Source organism: Wyeomyia smithii, chromosome 3 (assembly GCF_029784165.1).
Source record: "Wyeomyia smithii strain HCP4-BCI-WySm-NY-G18 chromosome 3, ASM2978416v1, whole genome shotgun sequence".
NCBI classification, from domain to species: Eukaryota; Metazoa; Arthropoda; class Insecta; order Diptera; family Culicidae; genus Wyeomyia; species Wyeomyia smithii.
The window spans coordinates 57870109-57894648 of NC_073696.1; the positions used below are offsets into that span (position 1 = coordinate 57870109).

At 42.0% G+C, this 24540-nt stretch overlaps 1 protein-coding gene across 16 annotated transcripts in view; it reads left to right on the forward strand.

The window, feature by feature from the left end:
* The window catches only part of LOC129731687 (uncharacterized), a 377272-nt gene that overhangs the window by 312369 nt on the left and 40363 nt on the right, over positions 1–24540 (forward strand). For all 16 annotated transcript variants that reach the window (XM_055691869.1, XM_055691867.1, XM_055691866.1 and 13 more), the window contains 2 exons: positions 5675–5797; positions 16983–17154. In XM_055691869.1, coding sequence (XP_055547844.1) covers positions 5675–5797; positions 16983–17154 — 295 coding nt within the window. The remainder of the gene's footprint in view (positions 1–5674; positions 5798–16982; positions 17155–24540) is intronic.

Below are 24540 nucleotides of genomic sequence, written 5' to 3' on the forward strand. Positions count from 1 at the left end.
TTAATCAAAGAGTATTTTTATATAAGAAATTTAACTTTTAAGGCAAAATTGATGGCACGGAGAGCCTTGTGTTCTATACCAATTTACTCGAATCAACGTATTGAACAATTTATGTATGTTTGTGTATGTGTGCCTGTACGTATGTATGTGTAAATATGTTGTTCATATGTGTAGTATATCAAAATCGACCCAAATAAGAAAAACAACAAAAGAAACTCTATTTTCTATTTTTTAGTTTTCCCAAATCGGCCGTTCCAGTGCTGAGCACGTGCATTTTCAAAAAACAAGGTTCATCCCGGGTCTTTACGGGTTTACTGGTGTAAATAAATTACCCTTAAGCTTTTTCTTGGAAATTTGAACCAGATTTTAGGAGAAACTGCAATGCTTACTTAGCTCCTTTTCTTCCGAAGCTCCCGTCCTCACTTCTTATAAAATATTTACTAAATTGTACGTTGAACCTAGATTTGCGAAGAGTAAGGAACATTTACAGCTTTCGGGAGCCAAGCATTGTAGCAAAATCTGATCCCACAGTTTTCACATGTAACACAATTAAAGATGCAGATATTTTGAAAAGCTTTACCAAAGATGTATAGACCTATTTACGTACGAATGTGTTATACCACCCGTTGAGAAAAACACAAATAAATCGCTGTTTTTTTGCAATGCTACATTTTGAACAGCTGGATAATTTTTCATTTGAGCACTTATTTTATGTTTTAAATTTGTGACCAAGAATCTAAAGTAGCTGATGAACGTAATCGGCAAAATAAGGAAAAAGGGTTGAAGCAACTCTACATGGCTATACACGTTTACTAGTGTGCGCAGGTGAAAAGTCACTTATCTCTATGAATGATACAATATGCTCATGTAAGATACGAATATTGCTTTCTAATTTAAGACTAAGAGCGAACAGAGTATCCATGTTATTCCACTTCCCGTTATCGCAGCAAGATTTAAAAAGTCTTCATTTCGGATTTTTTCATACATCCTAGGCCTTCAAAAACAAAAATGTTCTCGCCTACACTCTGAAAATCCAAAATTCTCAAAGATCGTGGAGAACCTTCATTTTCAGACAACGCATTGGAGATAGAATTAAATTGACAACTTTCATCAATAGCTATATTTTTTCCTGTATAATTCTAAACTATATTTCGAGAGCAGGTTTGTAAAAGTTTTCTTCAATTCGTAAAAAAAACTTGATGCTGATTCATAAATCTAGGTCCTGCGATTTCTGAAAATAAAGCAAATAAGTAGAACCGCATTAAACTAACATACATGTTTGCTATTCTAGTGTGAAATCAGCATCATTGTTATCTATTACTGTTTCCCCACGTTCGATTATCTCAAAAAAATCAAAAAAATTATCTCAAAAAAAAATCAATTACTTCTAGCCAGTATTTAAAAATTGGTTTGTGATCGAAAAAATAAGACTCATGTACTCCAGTGATAACATTCATATTACTTGGAAGAAACACGTCAAGCTTTAATTCAATGACCGTTTTTGGTTAACTCTCTGAAAATTCATTTCATTCATTTTTGAAATTGGACTTATGATGGTATACGATTTGTAAGTGACTGGCCAAATATGTATAAAGTAATATTTAGTATAACAAAGGTTTCAGCACCACTAGGTGGATTAATTTAGGTTTTTTTTTTTCATCATAATGCGGGATTGTACTGTCAAAAGCTATAACATAGACACCCTGAACTACTCCGTCATGCCCGAATAGTTCATAGCCTACTATTCAGTGATAAAAAAACGCTTTTTAGAATCAACAAAGGCTAATGACATACTGAGGCGTCAAATGAAGCGAAGCAAAAAGCGTCGCAAAGGCGTCGGAGCTGCTTCTTCGAACGTCTATATGAAACGCTCGAACCGGTCATACTAAGGCGGCAACGACGCGTCACTAGAGACGGCGAAACAGAATGAATAGTGTATTGACGCGCGTGCACGTACGTAGTAATATTTTGTTCAGACTAATTCAGATTCTTGTCACCGCCAGGTTTTTATATTTGCTTTTTTTTGTTTAATAAATAAAACAAAATAAAAAGAATATTTTTTCGCTTAATTTTTCAGGTCTTCGGGAAAATGACATTGATCGTTTTTGAATAATTTGATAAACTAGATTAACGTTGCTGGGAATTGAAATGAATTGAAATTTTTAACATAGTTTCGATTCGGATATTTTCGAAGCTCTTCATAAATTCGGTGATGTTCTCCATCATTCCTTCTGTTTCGGTTTATTGGGTGTACCGAAAAATCTTTCTGTTTGCTAACGAAATGTATCGTGCTTGAAGAAGCAAAAAATTCTTCATCGAACGAATCCATGTTTACTTCAAACGAAACCGCTACTAAATATCTAGGATTATGACAGCACAACAAATTTGCGAACGCGCATAACGACGCTCCAGTATGTCATAGGAAGCTTTACCCAACGCTTCTATTTATTTCGCTACTTATACGCTCAACGCTTCGCTTAATTTGACGCCTCAGTATGACATTGGCCTAAGACTTAGAAACTAAGGGAATTAGCGTCCGTGTGGCGGCACCTTTAGCGTAGTGAATGATTTTGTTTAGTGATTAAAATGAAAAGTAGTCCGCTAGTGACGAAAAAAACTTTGGTTGGCTGCTGAACGAGTCCCGTTGTAGCCGTATTGAACAATGCGCGGATTTTGTTTTCTGATGTAAGTGATTGAATTAAATCAGTTTTCAAGCTCACATGCCCGACTATAACATCAAATTTAGAGCTTTAAAGTGAGTTTTTGAGGGTTCTACTTTATGAGAAATGAACTAAGAAGAATCCATTCCATGGATTAGCAGGTTGATTTGGTTGGAAAATATGCGTTTTTCCCGTTTTCAATTGTGTTTTCATGTTGTATGGAATGAATATATGGGCTGCGATGAATAATGGAGCAGTTCCCCTACGTCAATCGGTTGAAGAAACAGTGAGAAAAACATCGCTGTTTCTACAACAAAATGACGTTAGTAAAGTAACTCCAGTCAAAAATCCTTTTTTCACAAATCATTCGTTCAGCAGTGTTTTGTGCATTCTGTACAAATCGATGCGGTACACATTGATTTTGCAAACACATTCGATACTGATCCTCACTACCATGTCATAAAAAAATGACGCATGTAGGCTTTCCAGAATGCCAAATGGATTTTGTCATACTTATCCGGCCGCACCTCATATGTTGTAGTCAACTCGGCTTAATCACGTCTGGCGTGCCCCAAGGCAGTGCTCTTGAACCGCTGTTATTTAACATCCACTTAAATGATCTGTACCTGTTCATATCCTCTTTCAAACTCTCGTTCGCCTATGACCTGAAAGTATTTCGTGTAGTTGCGTCTACGGATAACCGCACTGTCCTTCAGGAAGACATCAATATTCTGCTGATTTGGTGTGACAATAATGGTATGCGTGTCAACAGTGCAAAATGCAAAACTATATTTTTTACACGGTCTGCCAATCCATTTCATCACCAGTACTGTATAGGAACTGAAGCGCTCAAGCTCCAACGTGTCACGTCTATCTGCGATCTCGTTGTGACCATTGAGGAAGAGCTCAACTTCAACGATTATTTCGGGACTATGAGTGCCAAAGTTTTCTCTATACTGAGGTTTCTCAGCCGTCACGCTTCTTATTTCATATTGTTGCTCTAAAGTCACTCTATTGTGCGTTGGTGCGCAACATTCTGGAGAACGCTTCGCCCGTTTGGAACCTCGCAGCTGGACACGTGCAGAAGAAATTTGTACGGTTTCCGTTACGGTCACTCCTTTGTAACGACCCCATGAAAAATGTCAACTTATAGGGTAATCGCTCCATTATTCATCTCAACAGGTTGGTGCACCTATATTCATCTTATTTCTCTCATTTGTCCAATTTACCGTCAAATTTCTACTAATTTTTGAAAGTAAATCTATTTGCTTCTCGATTTTCTCAAGTGACTAAAAGTTTTACGTTGAAAATATGGTAAAATTTGACGATAAATTGACCAAAAAGTCGTGATGAGATGAATATGGGAGCGGTTCCCCTATGTCGATGTCAGTCAGACTTGTGAAGGCGTCTAACTTTTTGAGTTTCGACGATTGTTCCATCGTACCGTACAGTATTGTACCAATAATAAAGCACAAAACCCCAAGAAAGAGACTGAACTGGACTATCGACGATACTGCCCAACGGAAGCACTTTACTACATACAACAGCAATGTGCACATTATTTTGGCGTGAGCTGTAAACACCGACTTGTGTTTATTGCAGCTTGTTACAGTGTTACAGCTGAAGATACCTAAAGACATCCTTCGCTCAGGTACCTATTTTCTGTTTTGCGAAGTGCAATGAAGCGTTGTAAAATAAGCTTTCGAAGCATAAAGGCGAAAACGATTCGTTCATATCGACGTGGGCTAGAGCAATGTTTTCGTTTAAATACCTGTTACATATTCAATTGCGATACATTTTATGATGGTTTACACACCCACCCAAGCAGAAATGGTTTCTTTGAATTTACCAAGTAGAGAATATGTTTATGCACCCGCTTCCAATATAGAAATTGCGTCTACCCACGGTGATTAAATATTCCCTAATATATTTTCTGCTTAAACAAAAAGTGAATATACTTAATTTATGGCATGGAAATAACCGTGAAACAAACATTAGTTCGAAATTATCACTCTGCTAGGGGGAACCCTCACTCGGGTGTTTACTTTACCAGCGCAAATCTACCTACTGGCAAATTCTAAGATGAAAGCGGCATTTGTTTGCCCACGCAAAATTCGGCAGAAAAACTTATCATGTACTGACTGACTTGGTCTGCCCGCTAAGTAGCAATGCTGGAAGTTGAAGGAAATTTTTTGCGACCTCTTTTCAATGCTCCGGTCTCCGGATGATGACAGGTTTATTGTTGCTCCCGCAAAACGGATTTACCTTACCTGCACTGCATCTTCAAGTGTTAAGATTGGATTTGAACGTAGGCGTGCTGAGCCACACGCGCGCGAGATTTGGTTGCCCAGAAGCAACTTACGCCTCTCGCGTTTCACGTACTAGAAAGCATCTCACGTAAAACATCATCAAACTGGCTTGCGCCTCGCAGAGCCGGTTCCGCCCCGTGCAAACATTCTGGGTATTGCACAAACAAATCATCCCGACCCGACGACGACGCGTTGGGAATCATGCTTTTCACGCCCTGTCCCACTTCCAGGGTGCACTCCGAAAACAAGTTACACCGACAAATTACACACATCCACTTACCGACGCGGTGCGAGTATGGCGGTGTAAAACTTCAAAAGTCACCGCGGGGATTCGAACCGTCTCTGGCCCTGGCGACGCACGGGTGAAGGCACTCGCCGCCTTTCTGGGGGTTTTTCCAGGGTGCGCTGTTGTGTGGAGAAACTACCAACATCGGTTAGTCCTCGAACACGTTATTTCAGCTGCATACCTCATGTAGAGCAACTGACTGGAGTGATGAATGCGCACTCGAGAATTTGCTGAATTGGGGAAAAACAAACACCGTTGGGTGTAATATTTTCGGGTTTAAACACACCGTTATGCTTCCGGAAGCGCATGATTCGGAGAAGGTCAGGGGGTGAGGGAATGTTGTATGTGATGAACAACTTGAAAATATTGGTGTCAACTGTCGACACTTCGTTAACCGGGAGTGTATTCTCTGCCTACAGGTGCTGCAGCAACAGACCCGACAATACAGACCGATCCGAGATGTCAGCACGGGACTGGAAACGTCAATACTGGGGATCAACGTGATGGTCTCCCATAGTCACTTCGTTAAAGGGAAGCTGAAGGTAAGTGAATAATAAGATAAAGTTAAGAGATTTTTTCAAGTTGGTGGCTCAAAAAAATACCTCTCTAATTTATTATCGTCAATACATTACTGGTATACACTGTGAAATGAAGAGACAAATCATTCGAAAACTCATTGTTGCCTACAATGTTACGTACAGTTGTAAAGATTTATTAATGCTTTCATTCGTTTGTTTTTAAATGTTCTGCAAAAGTGAGAAAAAAATCCTTAGAGTCACATTCAATACTAGAAATAGGGAGATGTCGGCTTTAACAAAGTTTCAAGTGTCGATTATAACATAAGTTTTTTTACAAAAAATGCTTATTAAAATAGAGAGGTACTCCAATGTGAAATTCCCCTCACGCAATGGTACCAACGCTACAACAGTGCCAATTCATTAAACACCACTTCAACACTTTATAAAGCCGGTTGCCGCACGTTTGGAATTAACCTCCATCTTTCATGAGTTTACAAGTTGTCGACTTGATGTGGCTCCGCTTCACCACTCTCCCGCTTTCCCAGTGAAAACAATAACAACAACAGAACTGGCGGCCGAAGGAGACAAAAACGGCAGAGCAACTTCGCGAACCCTTTGCCGGCCTGCGTCTGCATACAATTAACAACTTTCTTCCGTGAAACAAAACAACACCGCTACACTCTATCGCGTACTTTGTTAGACTTGCCCTCTTTTAGGGACACTCTGAGTTCGTTCCGGGCAAAAAATGTCCATTATTTTTTATGCTGAAATTTTTTATTTCAATAATTGCAGTTATTCTCGCTGCTTTTAGATGTTAAAATTCAAATTCAACTAATTTTTTCAACACACGAATTGCACCTTCCGAGAGTACTGAACGAGTTTTTCGTCATGCAGAACTAGTGTGCGCTACTTCTGCCACACCTAACCTAACAAGAAACGTCGGACAGACCCTTCTAGGCTTCATTGAAATGGTAATCAAAACAGGAAAGTTAAATTAATTAATTATAAATTCTAATTTGAATTTATGTCACTCGTTTTCGGTGAACGTTTTGCTGCAATTCGCATTCATCAGAACAATACTTTCCCGGGTCCGAAGGGTTGGATTACTCGGTACGGTACGTACACCGGTTATTCGCCAATCGAAACGCTTCATATTTCTTTTCCTGTGCCTTTCACCTAAAAAAAAAGGAAAAGAACTTCCCACCAGACCGCTTATCTGGGATACGAACTCCAGTTCTCCGCAACTTTCGACCAAGAGACAGCGAGAGTTTCTTCACTCGGTTTTGGTACCGCACCCGTGGGGTAATTTTCAAAAGGAAAACAATAGATTCAGTTCTATCACGGGTAATCGGTGTTAATTAAAAGTTAAATTGATTTCAGAAACCTTTTTTGTCGGACGGTATTGGAGCTGGAAGCCGCGTCCGCTTCGTCAAACCTTTTACGTGCCTCTCGAGGGTTGGCTTTGCAGATAGGATTCGTCGAGTGATCGTCTGCTAAAGTTTTAGGTTGGATGGGAAATAATGGATACTCGCTCGTACCGTCCGTGGTGCCTCTGGCAGTCCATGGTTGTATTGCGGTATTGGGGTATTATGTCAGGTGTTGAAGCTTGTGGAAAAACGGATCAAAACACTCTTCTTGTCTTTGATAAAATTATGAAAACCGCAAGTTTGAGTTACCTTCTTTCCTCCCTAGCTATCCTTTAAGAATTGAGCTGATTAAATGAACTCATAGTCGGGTGCAGGATTTTTGTTTGGAGAATGGTTTACCCAGAGGCGGATTTAAGGAGGGTCCGAGGGGGCCGGGCCCCGTTTTTGAGGGCCCACATTATTGTTATTTTGAGCCTTTTTGGTAAAAACAAAATTTTCTCTAGTAAAAATGAATGTATGAAGTCTTTGAATATAATTGCACTGCGTATTAATTTGAGCCTAATGATACTTCATAAAAAGAAGTTCTAAGAACTTGTGACAATATTGGTTAAGTTTTCAAAAATAAATAATGGTTCTAATACGCATCATTCTGGGGCCCCCACACAAGGCTGTATGTGTATCCGGCTCTAGGTTTGCCCCAGTTTGGAATCTTTAGGATAAGCTACCTAAATACAAATATACCAAAGGTTTCTTAACTGTAGTTGATTAGAAAAACTTCAATGTAGCGCATGCATTCGTTATAAAAATAACTAAAAATGCATCTATTCAACCACAATTGTTGAAAAAATGTTTCATTTTCAAAGTTTTCAATGCTTCTACAGAAAAAAAAATTTAAATAATTTATTTTATATTTAGTTTTCTACAGTTTTTGACAGATATAACTAACGAGCCGCCGTGTGAGGTTGCTAGTAAGCCTAGAGAAGTGGTGGCTCGTGCCGTATCAAGAGCTTTCCTTCATTCTACTCGGTCCTAGGCTACTCTTCGCATTCGGTATGTACTCCACCAAATATTGTCCGCGACACATTCCGTTCAAATACGACCAGTGGGCGTATGTCCTCCGTGAGCAGTGTCACGGTTTCGAGTCCATAGAGAACTACGGGTATAATTACGGTTTTGTACATTGTCAGTTTTGTGCAGCGGCGTATGATCCTGTATCGAAGCGTCCTGCGAAGGGCAAAGTAGGATCGATTTCCAGCTTGAATACGCCGTTGAACCTCCTTACTTGTGTTATTGTCAGCGGTTACCAGAGATCCCAAGTATACGAACTCCTCTACCACTTCGAGTTCGTCGCCGTCCATGATCACCGTCCGTGGGAGGCGAATGTTGGTTTCTTTCGAGCCTCTTCCTCACATATACTTGGTTTTCGACGCATTTATTTCTAGTTCAACTTCTCTAGCTTCCACTTTTAGTCTGGCGTAGATTACCTCCGCCGTCGCTGAGTTTCTCGTTTTAATATCAAGGTCGTCTGCGAAGCCTATGAGTTGACTACCGTTGCTTGAAATCGTGCCTGTCGTTTCGATGCCCGCTCGTCGGATTACACCCGCAAGGGCATTGTTGAACAGCGTGCAGGATAATCTATCTCCTTGTCTCAACCCTCTGCGCGCTTCGAAGGGATTTGAGAGTGTCCCCGACATGCACACGTAACACATCACTCGGTCCAATGTAGCTTTGATAAGTCGTGTCAGTTTATCCGGCAAAACCGTAGTCGTGTATTATTTGCAATAGCTGGTCTCGATTGACTGTATTATACGCTGCCTTGAAGTCCACGAAAACATGAGGTGTGGGGGCGCGTGGCACTCCCGTTATTTCTGAAGTATTTGCCGGAGAGTTGAAATTTGATCCGTAGTAGCGCGTGCTTGTGTGAAGCCCTCTTGGTACTGCCCTAAGAACTGTTTCACTAAAGGAGATAGACAGCGGAGTAGAATCTTGGAGAACTTTATAGGTAACGTTGATAAGCGTTATGCCGCGAAAGTTGCTGTATTGTAGCCGATCGCTCTTTTTATAGATAGGGCATACAACTCGTTCCATCCATTACTCCGGTAGTTCCTCCCAAATCCTATAGATTACCCAGTGGAGTGCCGTTGCTAGTGCCTTTTCCCATGTCTATAGAGCTCTGCCGGTAGCCTGTCCTTTCCGGCGGCTCTGTTCTTGAGTGACCCAATTTCCCGTTTGATCTCCAGGATATCGGGAACTGGGATAATACTGTCGTTTGTAGGCACTCCAAGGCTAACTTACCTTCCGCTTTCTTCCGTTGCTCCGCTTTTGAGGTGCTCATCGAAGGAATGGTGCCACCTGTTAACCACCTCGCGCTCGCTTGTGATCAGGTTTCTCTCCACGTCCCTACACATACCTACGGGATTACGAGATTAGTTCACCTTCTCAAAAAACTTGCGCGTATCGTTAGCCCGAAACAGTTGCTCCAGCTCTTCACGATCTCTGTCCTCCTGCTGGCGCTTCTTCCTCCTCAGAATCGTGTTCAACTCATTTTGAGTTCGTCGGTATTTGGCCGCGTTCTCTCTTGTGACGATGCTTAGTTCTTGGCAGCCTGCGGGTTGATCAACAGCCGGATGTTCGGCCGAGGAGAACGGTTCTGGCGTGTGTGAAATACCATGGAAAGTTTTGAGCGCGCATGTACTGCTACTAGGTGGTGGTTTGAGCCTGTATCCGCACCCCGGCGGGAGCGTATGTTTGTAATGTTTGAGAAAAATCGCCCTATCGGTCTATACATCGCTTTCCTACCAATTTGGACGTTCATATCCCCGATGACGATCTTGATGTCCCGATGGTCTCGAGGTACGATGCTGGCCTAACAATCCAGTCGTCGTAGATTCGAGTCTCGACTAGGGAGAGACTGTTAGTGTCAGTAGGATCGTAGCGCTAGCCCCGCAATTGTCCTGTACACTAAACAGTCGGCTGCGAAATCTGTGTATAAATAAACAGAAGGTCAAGTTCCGAATCGGAATGTAGCACCAAGGCTTTGCTTTTTACTCTAACATGGATTAATTGGGACAACGGAAGCCTACAAGAGTTTATGGTACTTCCCGATCAAACGATTATAACAAACAGGTATCACAAATATATCTGAACTTGATAGAAATAACAAAGCCTGCAATATTCTTGATATACAAGAATAATAAAAAGTACAGAATTATATCAAATTCTGTTATCATACACTTGAATGTTCAAAAGTGTGTTTTTATAAAGCATATATATAACAGAATTTGTTATTCAATTGACAAAATAGTGTACATTCTAACTAGTTCTGATCTTTTTCTGCCAAAAACCTTACAAAACTTGCTCTAATTTGTTATAATCGGTAAGTAATTTTGATAGAAATTTTGATATTTTAACTATAACGAGACCAAGTTTAGAACACAAGTTGATGCAAAACAGTGTGTAACAATATATTAAGGTTTGTTATAATTCTGATATTCTTGACTGATCGGGTTCAGCTCAACTTCAAGGAAACGTATTGACATCATGATCCCATTTGCCTCTTTTTAACTTATACGTTATTGAATTTATCAAAAAAAAAAAAAGTTAAAATATGATATAACTTTGTAAGGAAAAGTCCTAGAGATCTATGATCTTTAGAAATAATGTGTGTTTTGTGTGCTCTAACAATTCTTCTGAACAACATTTTCGTGTAAAATGCAACCAGCAAAAGTTGAGTACAAAAAACTAAAAAGTTTCATATAATATACATCATATCTTTGTACCAAACGAAGATAGGATTTTTATATGTTCAACGAAGTTTCATATTTTTCTTCTACAACTTTCCTGAATAAACCATTCACTCCATTCCATAAAAATATTCATTTTTCTTATATTTAGTTTACTATACTACTTTTCATAATTTTTGAAAATTTGAGATCAAGCGGGACAATTATTCCGAAGACACTATTAAGCTAATATAAAGTTGAAAGGGGAAATGGAATTAAGTTCCACTATTTGCCTTACTGGACCACTGTGCGACGGCTTCCAGCAAAACCTATGCCAAAATGCATATGCCCTTTTAGGAAATCAGTTGGAAGTATAGAAAACGCTTCCAGCCGCGGAAGTCAATCAGTTTGCTAAGTTGAATTACTCACTTAATTTACTTTACTTTACTTCGTTGGCTAACGGAACGTTTCCCGGTCTAGAGCCGAACGAATTAGAAATGTCCAGCTTTTGTCTTGGGCAGCCGTTATCCAGTCTCCTCGTACACCAGCAGATCGTGCATCTTCTTCCACCGAGTGCGAGGCCTACCACGGAGTCGACGGCCTCTTCCTGGTTCTCCACTGGAGATAGTTTTGGCAGCTCTCTTGTCAGGCATTCTGGCTACATGTTCAGCCCACTGAAGCCTACCCCGCTGTATAACCTTCACTATATCAGCATGTTTGTATACCTGGTATAACTCGTGATTCATGCGCCTGTGCCACACTCCATCTTCCAGTTTACCACCAAGTATCGATGGCAGAACTTTACGCTAAACAACTCCGAGCACTCTTCGATCAGCTTCCTTCAGCGTTCATGCTTCATGTCCGTAAAGGGCCAGCGCTAGTTTTGTGCGAGTTTGCAAACTACGGAACCTTAGCTAGTTACGTAGTCCCTAGAAGGCCCTATTCGCAGCTGCAACTCGTCGTTTCACTTCACGGCTCATATCGTTGTCACATGTCACAAGTTTACCAAGATAAACGAATTCGTCAACCACTCCAAATCGTTCCCCATCTATCTCTACCTCAGCACCAACACCACGGGGACTCCCACGCTCTCTACTAGCTACCATGTACTTCGTTTTTGCAGAGTTAATGACAAGTCCCAATCTCGCTGCTTCCCTCTTAAAAGGTACGAAGGCCTCCTCCACGGCCGTACGGTTGATACCGATGATATCGATGTCGTCCGCAAAACCAAGAAGCATGTGAGATTTCGTAATGATCGTACCACGTTTGCTCTTCGTACTGCACTCTCAAGAGCGATATTGAACAGTAAGTTGGAGAGCGCATCCCCCTGCTTCAGTCCATCCAGCGTTACGAAGGTGGCTGATGTATCGCCAGCTATCCGCATGCACGATTTTGATCCCTCCAGCGTCATACGACTCAGCTTAGTTAGTTTTGTAGGGAAACCGTGTTCCAGCATGATCTCGTTTCTTTTCACTGAGTCGTATGCCGCCCTGAAATCCACAAACAGATGGTGAGTCAGTAAGTTGTACTCCCGGAACTTATCGAGGATCTGTCGCAGGGTGAAGATTTGATCCGTCGTGGAACGCCCCTGTCGAAAACCAGTCTGGTATTCGCCAACAAAGGATTCCGTTAACGGTCTCAATCTGAAGAACAGGATACGGGAGAGCACTTTAAATGCGAAGTTGAGCAACGTAATGCCTCTAACAATTCAGTCGATGATCTTTCTATAGATTCTATAGATAGGGCATATGAGGCCTTCCAACCAGTCGTTCAGCATTTGTTCATCCGCCCAGATCCTTAGTATTACCTGGTGGATCGCATAGTACAGCCGCTCGCTTCCTGCTTTTAGATGTTCAGCCGGGATACCGTCCTTGCCAGCGGCCTTGCCGTTTTTCAGCTCACTAATCGCCTTTTTCACCTCCTCCTGTGTTGGTGGCTCCACAGCTTGTTCGTCCTGCTCTGCTCATTCGGCTCTCACCGTTCAATAGCGCCTGAAAATGCTCCTTCCACTTGGCTGCAACCGTCGGTTTATCAGTAAGCAGGTTACCGTCCTTGTCATTACACATGACCGGCACAGGGAAATTCCAGCTTCTGACTCTATTGACAATATTATAGAATCTTCGCACGTCGTTTTGAGCATAGTTGTCCTCTGCGCTGGCGAACACATGCTCCTCGTACTCGCGCTTCTTCCGACGGTGGGTTCTATTTTCGGCAGCATTTGCCCCCCTGTACCTCTCACTATTCTGACTCGTAGCCGCAGTGAGCATGCGACTCCTGGCACGGTTCTTCTCATCTGTTGCTCTCTGGCACTTGGCATCGAACCAGCCATCAGGCTGTCTTCCCCGCGTCGTACCTACCACCTCTCTCGCAGTCGTTTCGATGGCGCCGTGGATACTGCTCCACAGCCCATTTATGTCTTCCACTTCTTCCTCCTGCTGTTCTGCGATTAGTAGATTCAGCTCTGGAAAATAGGAGCTACGAAAAACGCCCGATTTGCGCCCGATTTTTAAAGTTTCCATACGATTTTATATGGGAAAATTCACTTTTTCATAACTTATTCTCTATAAATTTCCAGTTGGGTCCTAAGAATATATCGATACATGATATTTGTAGGAAATTTTCCTGGAAAAAACTCTTCTGAAGATCGTAAGGCGCTATGATGCATGTAGAAACAGCTATTCACTCCAAACTGATTGAATGTCTGACGGACGGCTCACAATTGAAATTTTCCAGCAACACTGCTACAGCATGCTGCTATTGCAGACTTGCTTAAGTATGAGAAATAATTTCGCGTGGAATTAATTTTCAAAGTGTGATTTTTGCTCATAGTATCTTCGGGGAAGCCTCCAAGATAAATTTAAGCGATATCATTTCTCATCACATGGTTGAATTTGCAACGGCAGCATACTGCAGCAGTATTGCTAGTAAAATTCAATGGTGAGCCGTCCGTCAGACATTCAATCAGGTTGGGGTGAATAGCTGTTCCTACAAGCATCATAGCGCTTCCCGGTCTTCAGAAGAGTTTTTCCCAGGAAAATTTCCTACAAATATCATGTATCGATATATTCTTAGGACCCAACTGAGAATTCATAGAGAATAAGTTTTGAAAAATGAATTTTCCCATATACAATCGTATGGAAACTTTAAAAATCGGGCGCAATTCGGGCGTTTCACCGATCGATCTGAAAAGTTACACAGTTGTTATAGGATCATCCATAAGGAACACGAAAAGTGCATGGGAGCGAAAAAAAAACACCATCGCTTTTTTCCCATATAACCGTGTCCCAGTCTAATGGCCATTCCTCTGGCCGCGGCAAAGTTTATCAGCCTCAGGCCGTTTTCATTGGTTGACTAGTGGAGGCTATGCCTTCCAATGACCGGACGGAAGAATTCCTCCCTCCTAACCTGTGCGTTTGCGTCTCCGATGACGACTTTTACGTCGTTGTTTGAGCACTCGTCATAGATTCGCTCAAGCTTGTCATAGAACTCATCTTTGACTTCATCGGATTTGTAGTTTGTCGGTGCGTAGGTGTTAATTAAACTGTAGTTCAAGAATGTGCCCTTAATCCCCAACACGCACGGTCATCTACGGGCCTCCACCGGGTGACTCTTGTTTTCTGATATCCCAGCACTACGAAACTGACGTCCCGTTATGTTGCTTTGCCGCCACTGTAGTAAATGTGGTACTTGAAAGAAGTGCGTGCAATAGGGTTTACTGCACGGAATTCCCTTCTCCGGAATTTGGCCACCGAACCTCCTGAATCGCTGCGATTTCGACTACCCTGCCGCTGTAGTTTTCGAGCAAGCAAGCCAGCCCGCGCCGGTTCATTGAGAGATCGGACGTTCCAAATACCCAATTTTCAATCGTCTACCTTTATCTTTTTCCGCCGAATGATCCGTTCCGTATTTCTAAATTCGTTGTTCGTGGTTGAAGAATGGTTTCGATATGCTACCTTACCAGGGTCGCGATACATACATCCTACTGATGGGGCTGCCAGCTTAGGTGTAGCTGGTGGGATACAGCATTCCATAATTCAACCATTCGCTTCCGGTCAGACGCTGTTGTACGCCGCCCCTATGGGGATACAGCCGCGTACGGCCCCCTTCCCAGTCAGCTTACGACCATAATTTCCACCGGGGGTTGGTTACCCGATCTCCACTAAGGTTGCTCGTATCCCGGTCGGCACCACGTGGAGGTTGGGATAGAAGTTGCTGGACAGAGGTGAATGGCCACATTAGGGTCTCAAGTTACACGTGTCCAGCCATTTGCCAACCACTGTTATTTAACATATTTGTTCAAGTGCATAGTTTTCCATAACATATAAAAATGCCTATATCTCAGCACCCCCGATAAGATATTAAGGATATTTTTTCAGGTTAATTTACGTCATGAATCCCGCTTTGCAATGGAAATTTTAGTTTTTGATCAATTTTTTTTATTCGTGTTTTGAAAGGTTTTATCAAAAAATTATGGGAAAACATATTTTTTTTGTGATGTTAAATGGGTTCTGGGAGTCAAATAACTGAAAGCAATGCGGAACTGAACCATGCAAAATATTCAAATACAACCCCACAAAATAAAAATAATATATATAAAAAAACCAGGAATCGAACAGAATTGAAAAAAAGTGCAAAAAAGTGGGTTTGTGGCTTAACAAAGTTATTTTTTCATAAATCACGTTTGGCAACCTGAAAACAATTTTCTCGAAAGTCAAAATGTTCTACAAAAATGCTATAAATAACATTATCTTTCAATCTAGGGCTGAGCACCTTGACTTTTTCAACTTTTTTTTTTTTTTGGTACACCCCAATGTGGTCTTATTCCCAACCAAACTGTTCATAAACCAAAATCCCGTGTCTTTCAAAACAACTTTGCTAAAGACCGAAGTTTTTTGAGTGTTTTTATTTAGACATAAATTTATCAACATATTTTAAACTTCATGCTCTAGCGTCACGTAGCGGCACTTGTCTTCCTGAACAACTTTTGCTAAAATCCACAACTACGCTGAAGCTGAATATCAAGCCATAGTGTTCGTTGACCTTGGCCTTGCCCTTCTGAAGACCACAACTCTAAAAAAAAAAATTAAAATACGATTGTATCGAGTTTTCAGCCACTACTAAGATATTTTTTCAACCTACCTTGATTTAGGTAATCATTGTTTATTTTTTAAATCTCCCCTTTCTGCGTTTTTTTTGTTACTTTCGCAGCAAAAGTGTACAAAATGAAAAATTTTGAGTTGTGTCGTTGTTGTGCAAAACTGACGATATCATCAACTTACTGTAAGGACGTGACCGGCGCCGTTATTGGTATATTAAAAATCGGGTCATTGAATGATGCACAGTGAGGAGGTCCCAGTCGTTCCTTCAGTTGATTCATTGTGCATCTTGAATGGCTCGGACTCATCACGGAGTTTGTTACTTTTGTAGCAAAAGTGTTGCGGTGAAATTTCGAAATTATTTTTGCACTGTTCTAAACTCAACCCTGAAAAGCTACCCCCGAGGTGCACGGTTATGAACTTCTTTGTAGTCGTTTAGAGAAGGCTTCTTCGTAAAACTTTCAATTTAACACATAAAACTTTAGTATGTTCTCAAAGCAAAAATCATTCCCCAACCAATGCTGAAGCACTTACCTACACTGTGGGATGTTTTTACCTAATTAAAAGTTCAAAAACGACAAATTCTCGAGTTTTCTTTAGCAGAAACAATTTTTGTGAGTGATCGCAATTACTCACAAATGAATTTAAAGAAGGTGTTTCAACCTAGGTATATGTTAATATGATTCACAAGTGCATGGCACTCTGAAATTGAAGCTATGAGATGCACGACGACACTCAACGATTAAGCCATTGTTCTGTGCTGCAACTGTGGGATTCGTTATAGCAGTTGAAGCGTTTTTCCTGCAGGCACGTGTAGATAACTTTCAGCCCAAGAAACTGCACTCGCAGCACGGCGCGGAAGGTAAGAAGAGATTAATTTCAATTATACTTTTAATTAGCGACAGGTTTCGTCTTCCGCCAGTTAGACGACTCTGTACGGAGTGGAGCCGTACTCTAGAGAGGTTTAAAGTAGAACTGTTGAGATGAGTGATTGTTTTTCTTTGCTCGTTTTTTCTTCTTGCAGCTCAAATGTGAAGCCTCGATACATCAAATCTACCATGAAAGTACGGAGCGGCAAATAGAGGAAGATCGGCCGCTGATTATGTCCAGTGGGCACAACTTGTTTCACAGTAGCGTTTATGACGGAGAGCTGACCGACCAGGGCGATCGGTATCTCACTATGAATGGCTTTAAAGGTGAGTAAATGGCTCTAGATTGGGTATTTTATCTTGTTTAAATCGTAGTAATATTCGGATGGATGCTGATTTTCGGTTTTCTCAACATCAGTTAAAAAAAAAAAAAAAACAAAACAAAAAATAAATCATTTTTAATGACATTCTTTAGAGTGTATTCATAAACTTATATTAAAAAAATGTTTCTTTTTGCTACTGATTATATTGCTATTTGAGAATTAAATTCAATCGAAAAAGTCACGTATCATTTTACTTTGACAATAGAAAATCCAGAGATAGCGAGTCCGTGTTACGCGAATCTCCACCCCGCTTAGGAAGATTTCATTACACCATACACTTTCTGGGAACGTGCAATGACTGCAACTGATTCCGCTGTTTACTTGCCAGATGATTTATCTTTCACCGTGCTCTTGCGCACAATCTTTCGCCCTAGCGCGCTATGTATATAAACACACAGTCGCAAGGGTTCGGCAAGCAAATGGTTTCAGTACTTTGCAATGAACGACCCGAGGACATAACCGTATCCTAGCTAGGGATGAAAAAGTAGCGAAAGAAAACTCCCCACCCCTGTTGCAATCAAAATAAGCAATAGCAGAGTAATGTTTGGAGCATAAAGTAAACTAATCTTCTGTTCGACACGTCTGAGGAAGTCCATTCGGGAACCGATAGCCGAAAGGCATGCAAGCGTACAATTTGTGTATAACACTTCCTCCCGGTGGGCAACGACGACGACGACGGCTACGCCGACGTTGGACAAACATTTGTGCATGTGCCCAGCCAAGCTGTACCAGGAACGGTGTTTAGTTTATGCTAGCGTTGTTTGACTGCAAGATTTGGGGATAGGACACTTATTAGCATACAGTAGCCACACCTCCCGGAAGCTGTTTATCGTTGCTGCAAGGGGTTGCACAAATGTGGCTGGAAGTAGAAGGCTTTAGAAATGCACACACAAAGAAGTAGTGAAAAGAAACTCATTGCAATTCATTCCTTCCGGTGGGGATGGAAATGAATGAGCTATATGTATAACATAACAGAAAAACAAGGGGAAGAAAACGAAACGCATTGATTCTATAGATAAAAGTTTGTTCAATTGTACATTTGTTTGATTTGTATTGCATGTGGAAAAAATCTCTGATCCTGAGTTCTAAACATATTTCTCAGTGGGTTTCAATTGTATCCTTTTGAAAACAAGAGAAAAATGTACTATGCTAGAATGAAAATGGAATGAACTGGCTTCACTAAAACCCAGTCGAAGGATGATGATGCACGATAAAAGTTCTGTTGAATGATTCTGTCTTATACTAATTCACATTTTATCAATGATTTTTTATAATTTTATATGTAATGGCATCATGTGAGACTCACATGCACAAGGAAATTATTTTTGGATTAATTTTTTCTACCATTCTTGGTATAATAATAACGCACAATAACACTCAACATCCATTCCGCGTCGAACACTCGACAGAAACGGACGTGCAAAGTGGTCGTTCTATTACAATCCGGTCCGTGTGTACGAATAGCCAAACAAAAGAGTGTATTATTCGCGCTAAATGCCAACTAGATTGTGAGTTGTGTCGCTACGTTCTGTACCCGGCTCGCAACTTTGGCTGTATTGGTGCAAAATACCAGATCCCTCGCCTCCCGTGCCATCATCCCCGAGCCCCCCTGACCCTGACCCTTCTGTTACCCCCTCCCCTGTTCATTCTCCAGTCCCCCCTCGCCCAAGGCTTTACCCGGACGGATCTCAACAGGGCAGCTATACTGTTTATTTTCGTCCAAAGGCAGGAGTGAATTCAAAGCGATTAAACATACTGCAAATTTCTAAAGACCTGACGAAGGGGTACAAGGCCGTGACCGAAATTTCCAAGGTCCGACCTAACAAGCTCCGTGTCGTGGTCAATAATCTGGCACAGGCCAATGCTATCGCTTGCTCTGAGCTCTTCACACGCGAGTATCGCGTTTACATACCCGCACGAGACGTGGAGATCGACGGTGTCATAACCGATTCGAGTCTGTCTGTCGAGTGTATCCTAAAAAGCGCAACCGGTTGCTTCAAAAATACCGAAACACAGGCGAAGATTTTGGATTGTAAGCAATTGCGGTCCATGTCTCTCGTCGGCGGTAAAAAAGTTTACACTCCGTCAGACTCGTTTCGCGTTACGTTTGCCGGATCTGCACTCCCTAGCCACGTCTCGATCGACCGGGTTCGTCTGCCTGTGCGATTGTATGTACCCCGTGTTATGAATTGCACCAATTGCAAGCAGTTAGGCCACACAGCCGCCTACTGCTGCAATAAGGCACGATGTAGCAAGTGTGGGGAGACTCATGCGGAAGATTCTTGCAGTCTTAATGCTGAAAAATGTCTTCACTGTGGGGAAAACCAGCATGAGCTCTCCACATGCCCGGTCTACATGCAGCGCAGAGATAAAATCAAGCGGTCACTTAAGGAGCGTTCAAAGCGTTCTTATGCTGAGATGCTGAAGAAGACCGTGACCACTTCTACCATAACATCGAACCCCTTTGATCTGTTGTCCTCTGATGAAACCGATTCTGACGATTCATCAGCGGGAACATCTTATGCCAATCCTGGGGAGTCTAGGAAGAGGAAAAATGTTTCTTCTCCTAAACTTCCCCGTAAAGGTCCTAAGATTTCCCAAAGTGTAATGAAAAGTACGAACAAACCAAACAGTGCTGCGGAAAAACCGAAGCAAACTCCTCATGGGCTTGCAAATTTAAAGTCCCAGAAGGAGTTCCCAGCACTGCCAGGAACATCTAAAACCCCAGTTGTTCCTTTTGCACATCCAGTTGATGAAACAAACTCTGGATTAGTGAAATTTTCTGACATTGTGGACTGGATTTTCGAAAATTTCAATGTACCCGATCCAATTAAAATTTTTCTTACAGCATTCCTCCCAACAGTTAGATCATTTTTGAAGCAGTTGACTGCCCAATGGCCCCTCCTGGCAGCGATTATATCCTTCGATGCCTAATTCAACCGCGTATATGAAGGATTCTATCTCTGTCTTACAGTGGAATTGTAGAAGTATTTTACCAAAAATTGATTCGTTTAAAGTTTTGATAAATAAAAACAAATGCGATGCATTTTCCCTTTGTGAAACTTGGCTTACTTCAAATATTGATCTCAACTTCCATGATTTTAATATTATTCGCCTTGATCGAGACACCCCATATGGAGGAGTACTTTTAGGGATTAAAAAGTGCTATTCTTTCTATCGTATTAACCTCCCCTCGATTCCAGGCATCGAAGTTGTCGCATGTCAAATGACAATACAAGGTAAAGAGCTTTGTATTGCCTCAATATATATTCCTCCCAGAGCACAGGTTGGGCAACGGCTGCTCTTTGATTTAATAGAACTTCTTCCCTCGCCACGTTTGATTTTGGGAGACTTCAACTCTCATGGTGTGGCTTGGGGTTCCCCTTACAATGATAACCGCTCCTCTTTAATCTATAACCTTTGCGATGACTTCGACATGACTATTTTAAACAACGGTGAAATGACACGTATCCCAAAACCTCCAGCGCGCCCAAGCGCTTTGGATCTATCCTTATGTTCGACGTCGCTACGGTTGGATTGCACATGGAAGGTAATCCTCGATCCTCACGGTAGCGACCATCTGCCTATTCTTATTTCAATTACAAACGGGTCAACTCGCATGCGACCAATTGACATTCCGTATGACCTCCCTCGGAATGTCGATTGGAAGTTATACGAGGAAATGATTTCAAAAGCGGTCGAGTCGATTCAACATCATCCACCACTTGAAGAATACAACCTCCTCGCGGGCTTGATTCTCGACGCCGCGTTGCAAGCCCAAACGAAGAAATATCCCGGCGTAACGATCAAAGAACGGCCTCCCACTCCGTGGTGGGACCAAGAGTGCTCCGATGTCTACACGCAAAGATCCGACGCGTTTCTGGCCTTCCAGAAGGGAGGTATACCCGACGACTATATACGGTATTCGGAGCTTAATACCAAGCTTAAAAGCCTGGCTAAAGCAAAGAAACGCGGATATTGGCGTCGGTTCGCGAACGAGACGTCGAGGGAGACATCGATGAGCACTCTTTGGAACACAGCCCGAAGAATGCGGAATCGCGTAACGGTCAACGAAAGCAAGGAGTCTTCAAGTCGGTGGATATTTGATTTTGCCAGGAAAGTATGTCCGGACTCTGTTCCTGCGCAAAACTTTGTTCGCGATACGTCTCCGGGTCACGACGCGATAGAATCACCTTTTACGATGGCAGAATTTTCAGTTGCTCTCCTGTCCTGTAACAATAACGCGCCTGGGTTAGATAGAATCAAATTCAACTTGTTGAAGAATCTACCCGGCAATGCCAAGAGGCGGTTGTTGAACTTGTTCAATAAGTTCCTGGAGCAAAACATTGTACCGCAGGATTGGAGGCAAGTGAAGGTGATCGCCATCCAAAAACCAGGGAAACCAGCTTCTGATCACAACTCTTATAGGCCGATTGCAATGCTATCCTGTATCCGGAAATTGATGGAAAAAATGATACTCCGTCGTTTAGACTATTGGGTCGAATCAAACGGTCTACTATCAGATACTCAATTTGGCTTTCGCCGTGCCAAAGGGACGAATGATTGTCTTGCGTTGCTTTCAACAGATATTCAGCTGGCGTATGCTCGCAAAGAACAAATGGCGTCTGCGTTCTTGGACATTAAGGGGGCTTTTGATTCCGTTTCTATTGACATTCTTTCGGGTAAACTTCACCGACAAGGATTTTCTCCAATTTTGAACAATTTTTTGCACAATTTTTTTTTTTTTTTCTTCACATAACATTTATTTGACACGGCACAAATACAATTTAATGTTTAACGGCGCCAATTATATCTGATGACTTAAAAACTAAAGCAAATTTTTTATCCTCGCTGCCGACTACGAGCTGAAATTAAGTCTAACTTAAAACTAGCATGGGATTTCCAATCAGTGTTTTGTTGTTCAATGGTCGTCTGATAATCGTCGAATGGCATGTATGGATTCGTTCTGCTGAGCCACGATGTCGTGAGTTGGGACAGAGGCTCGTAGTCCTTGGGTCCTGGTTCTGTTGTGCGGGGTCTGGTTGCTGGTTTTGTGCTTAAGGTTCAAACGTGTTCTTGTCGTTTTGTTGGGTGTAGACGGAGGGGAACGGGACTAGACTGGGGCGTGGATGGATTTCAGGAAAACGTATATAAGGGACATGTAGGATAGGTCACGGCTCGCCAAGACATCACGAACAGGAACAGCCGGCTGTCTACCCTCGGCCTGCAGGGAAGCTATTAATTTAGACCTGGCGTCACGGTGTACAGGGCATGACCAAACCACATGCTCTATGTCGTGATAACCTTCACCACAGGCACAGATACCACTTTCCCCGAGCCCAACACGACGGAGGAGCGCGTCAAATCTATAGTGATTGGACATAAGCCGGGACATCACGCAAATGAAATCCCGACCTACATCCAACCCCTTGAACCACGGGTTCGTCGATACTTTGGGGATTATGGAATGTAACCACCTTCCCAATTCCCCTCTGGTCCAAGCATTTTGCCAACTGATGATCGTATTCTGACGTACAAGTGCGAAAAATTCATTAAAGGCAATTGGTCTTTCATAAATATCACCGTTTGTTGCGCCCACCTTAGCCAAAGAGTCCGCTTTCTCATTACCCGGTATCGAGCAGTGAGAAGGGACCCACGCTAAGGTAATCTGAGTAGATTTTTCGGATAAAGCACTCAGATGTTCCCGTATTTTCCCCAGGAAATACGGAGAGTGCTTAACATCTTTCATCGATCGGAGAGCCTCAATGGAACTGAGACTGTCCGTAAAGATGAAATAATGGTCCGTGGGCATTTTTTCGATAATCCCTACGGTGTACTGAATTGCAGCTAATTCTGCGACGTAAACAGAAGCAGGATTATCGAGCTTATGGGAGACGGTTAAATTGTTATTGAAGATACCGAAGCCAGTGGACCCATCAAGAAGTGATCCGTCAGTGTAGTACATATTGTCGCAGTTGATGTTTCGATATTTATTGGAAAAAATTTTAGGGATCTGCTGCACGCGTAAATGATCCGGGATTCCACGAGTTTCTTCTATCATGGATGTATCGAAAAACACAGTAGAATCAGAAGTATTTGATAAGTCGACACGATTTGGAATATTCGAAGAAGGGTTAATATTTTGGGACATGTGATTGAAATACAATGTCATAAAACGGGTTTGAGAATTAAGTTCGATTAACCTTTCAAAATTTTCAATCACGGGACGGTTCAAGACCTCACATTTGATTAGAATACGAGAAGACAGGCTCCAGAAGCGGTTTTTCAATGGTAGTACTCCAGCTAAAACCTCCAAACTCATCGTATGGGTCGATTGCATGCAACCTAAGGCGATACGCAAACAACGATATTGTATTCGCTCCAGTTTGATCAAATGTGTGTTTGCTGCGGAGCGGAAGCAGAAACACCCGTATTCAATAACAGACAATATCGTTGTTTGGTAAAGCCTTATAAGGTCTCCTGGATGGGCTCCCCACCATTGTCCGGTTATTGTACGAAGAAAATTCACTTTTTGTTGACATTTTTTCATCAGATACCTCACGTGACAACCCCAGGTGCCTTTAGAGTCGAACCAGACACCAAGATATTTGTGTACCAAAACCTGAGAAATCGTTTTACCCATTAATTGTGTTTGAAGCTGAGCAGGTTCATGCTTCCTAGAAAAAACTACTATCTCAGTCTTCTCCGGAGAGAACTCGATACCTAGCTGTAAAGCCCAAGCAGACAAATTGTCCAAGGTATCTTGCAATGGTCCTTGCAAATCGGCAGCTTTGGCTCCTGTAACAGAGATTACACTGTCGTCTGCAAGTTGTCTTATCGTGCATGAATTTGCCAGACATTCGTCGATGTCATTTACATAAAAGTTGTAAAGAAGGGGGCTTAAACATGAGCCCTGGGGAAGACCCATGTAGCTAATGCGAAAAGTTGCCAAATCGCCATGCGTAAAATGCATGTGCTTTTCGGACAACAAATTGTGCAAAAAATTGTTCAAAATTGGAGAAAATCCTTGTCGGTGAAGTTTACCCGAAAGAATGTCAATAGAAACGGAATCAAAAGCCCCCTTAATGTCCAAGAACGCAGACGCCATTTGTTCTTTACGAGCATACGCCAGCTGAATATCTGTTGAAAGCAACGCAAGACAATCATTCGTCCCTTTGGCACGGCGGAAGCCAAATTGAGTTTCTGATAGTAGACCATTTGATTCGACCCAGTGGTCTAAACGACGGAGTATCATTTTTTCCATCAATTTCCGGATACAGGATAGCATTGCAATCGGCCTATAAGAGTTGTGATTAGAAGCTGGTTTCCC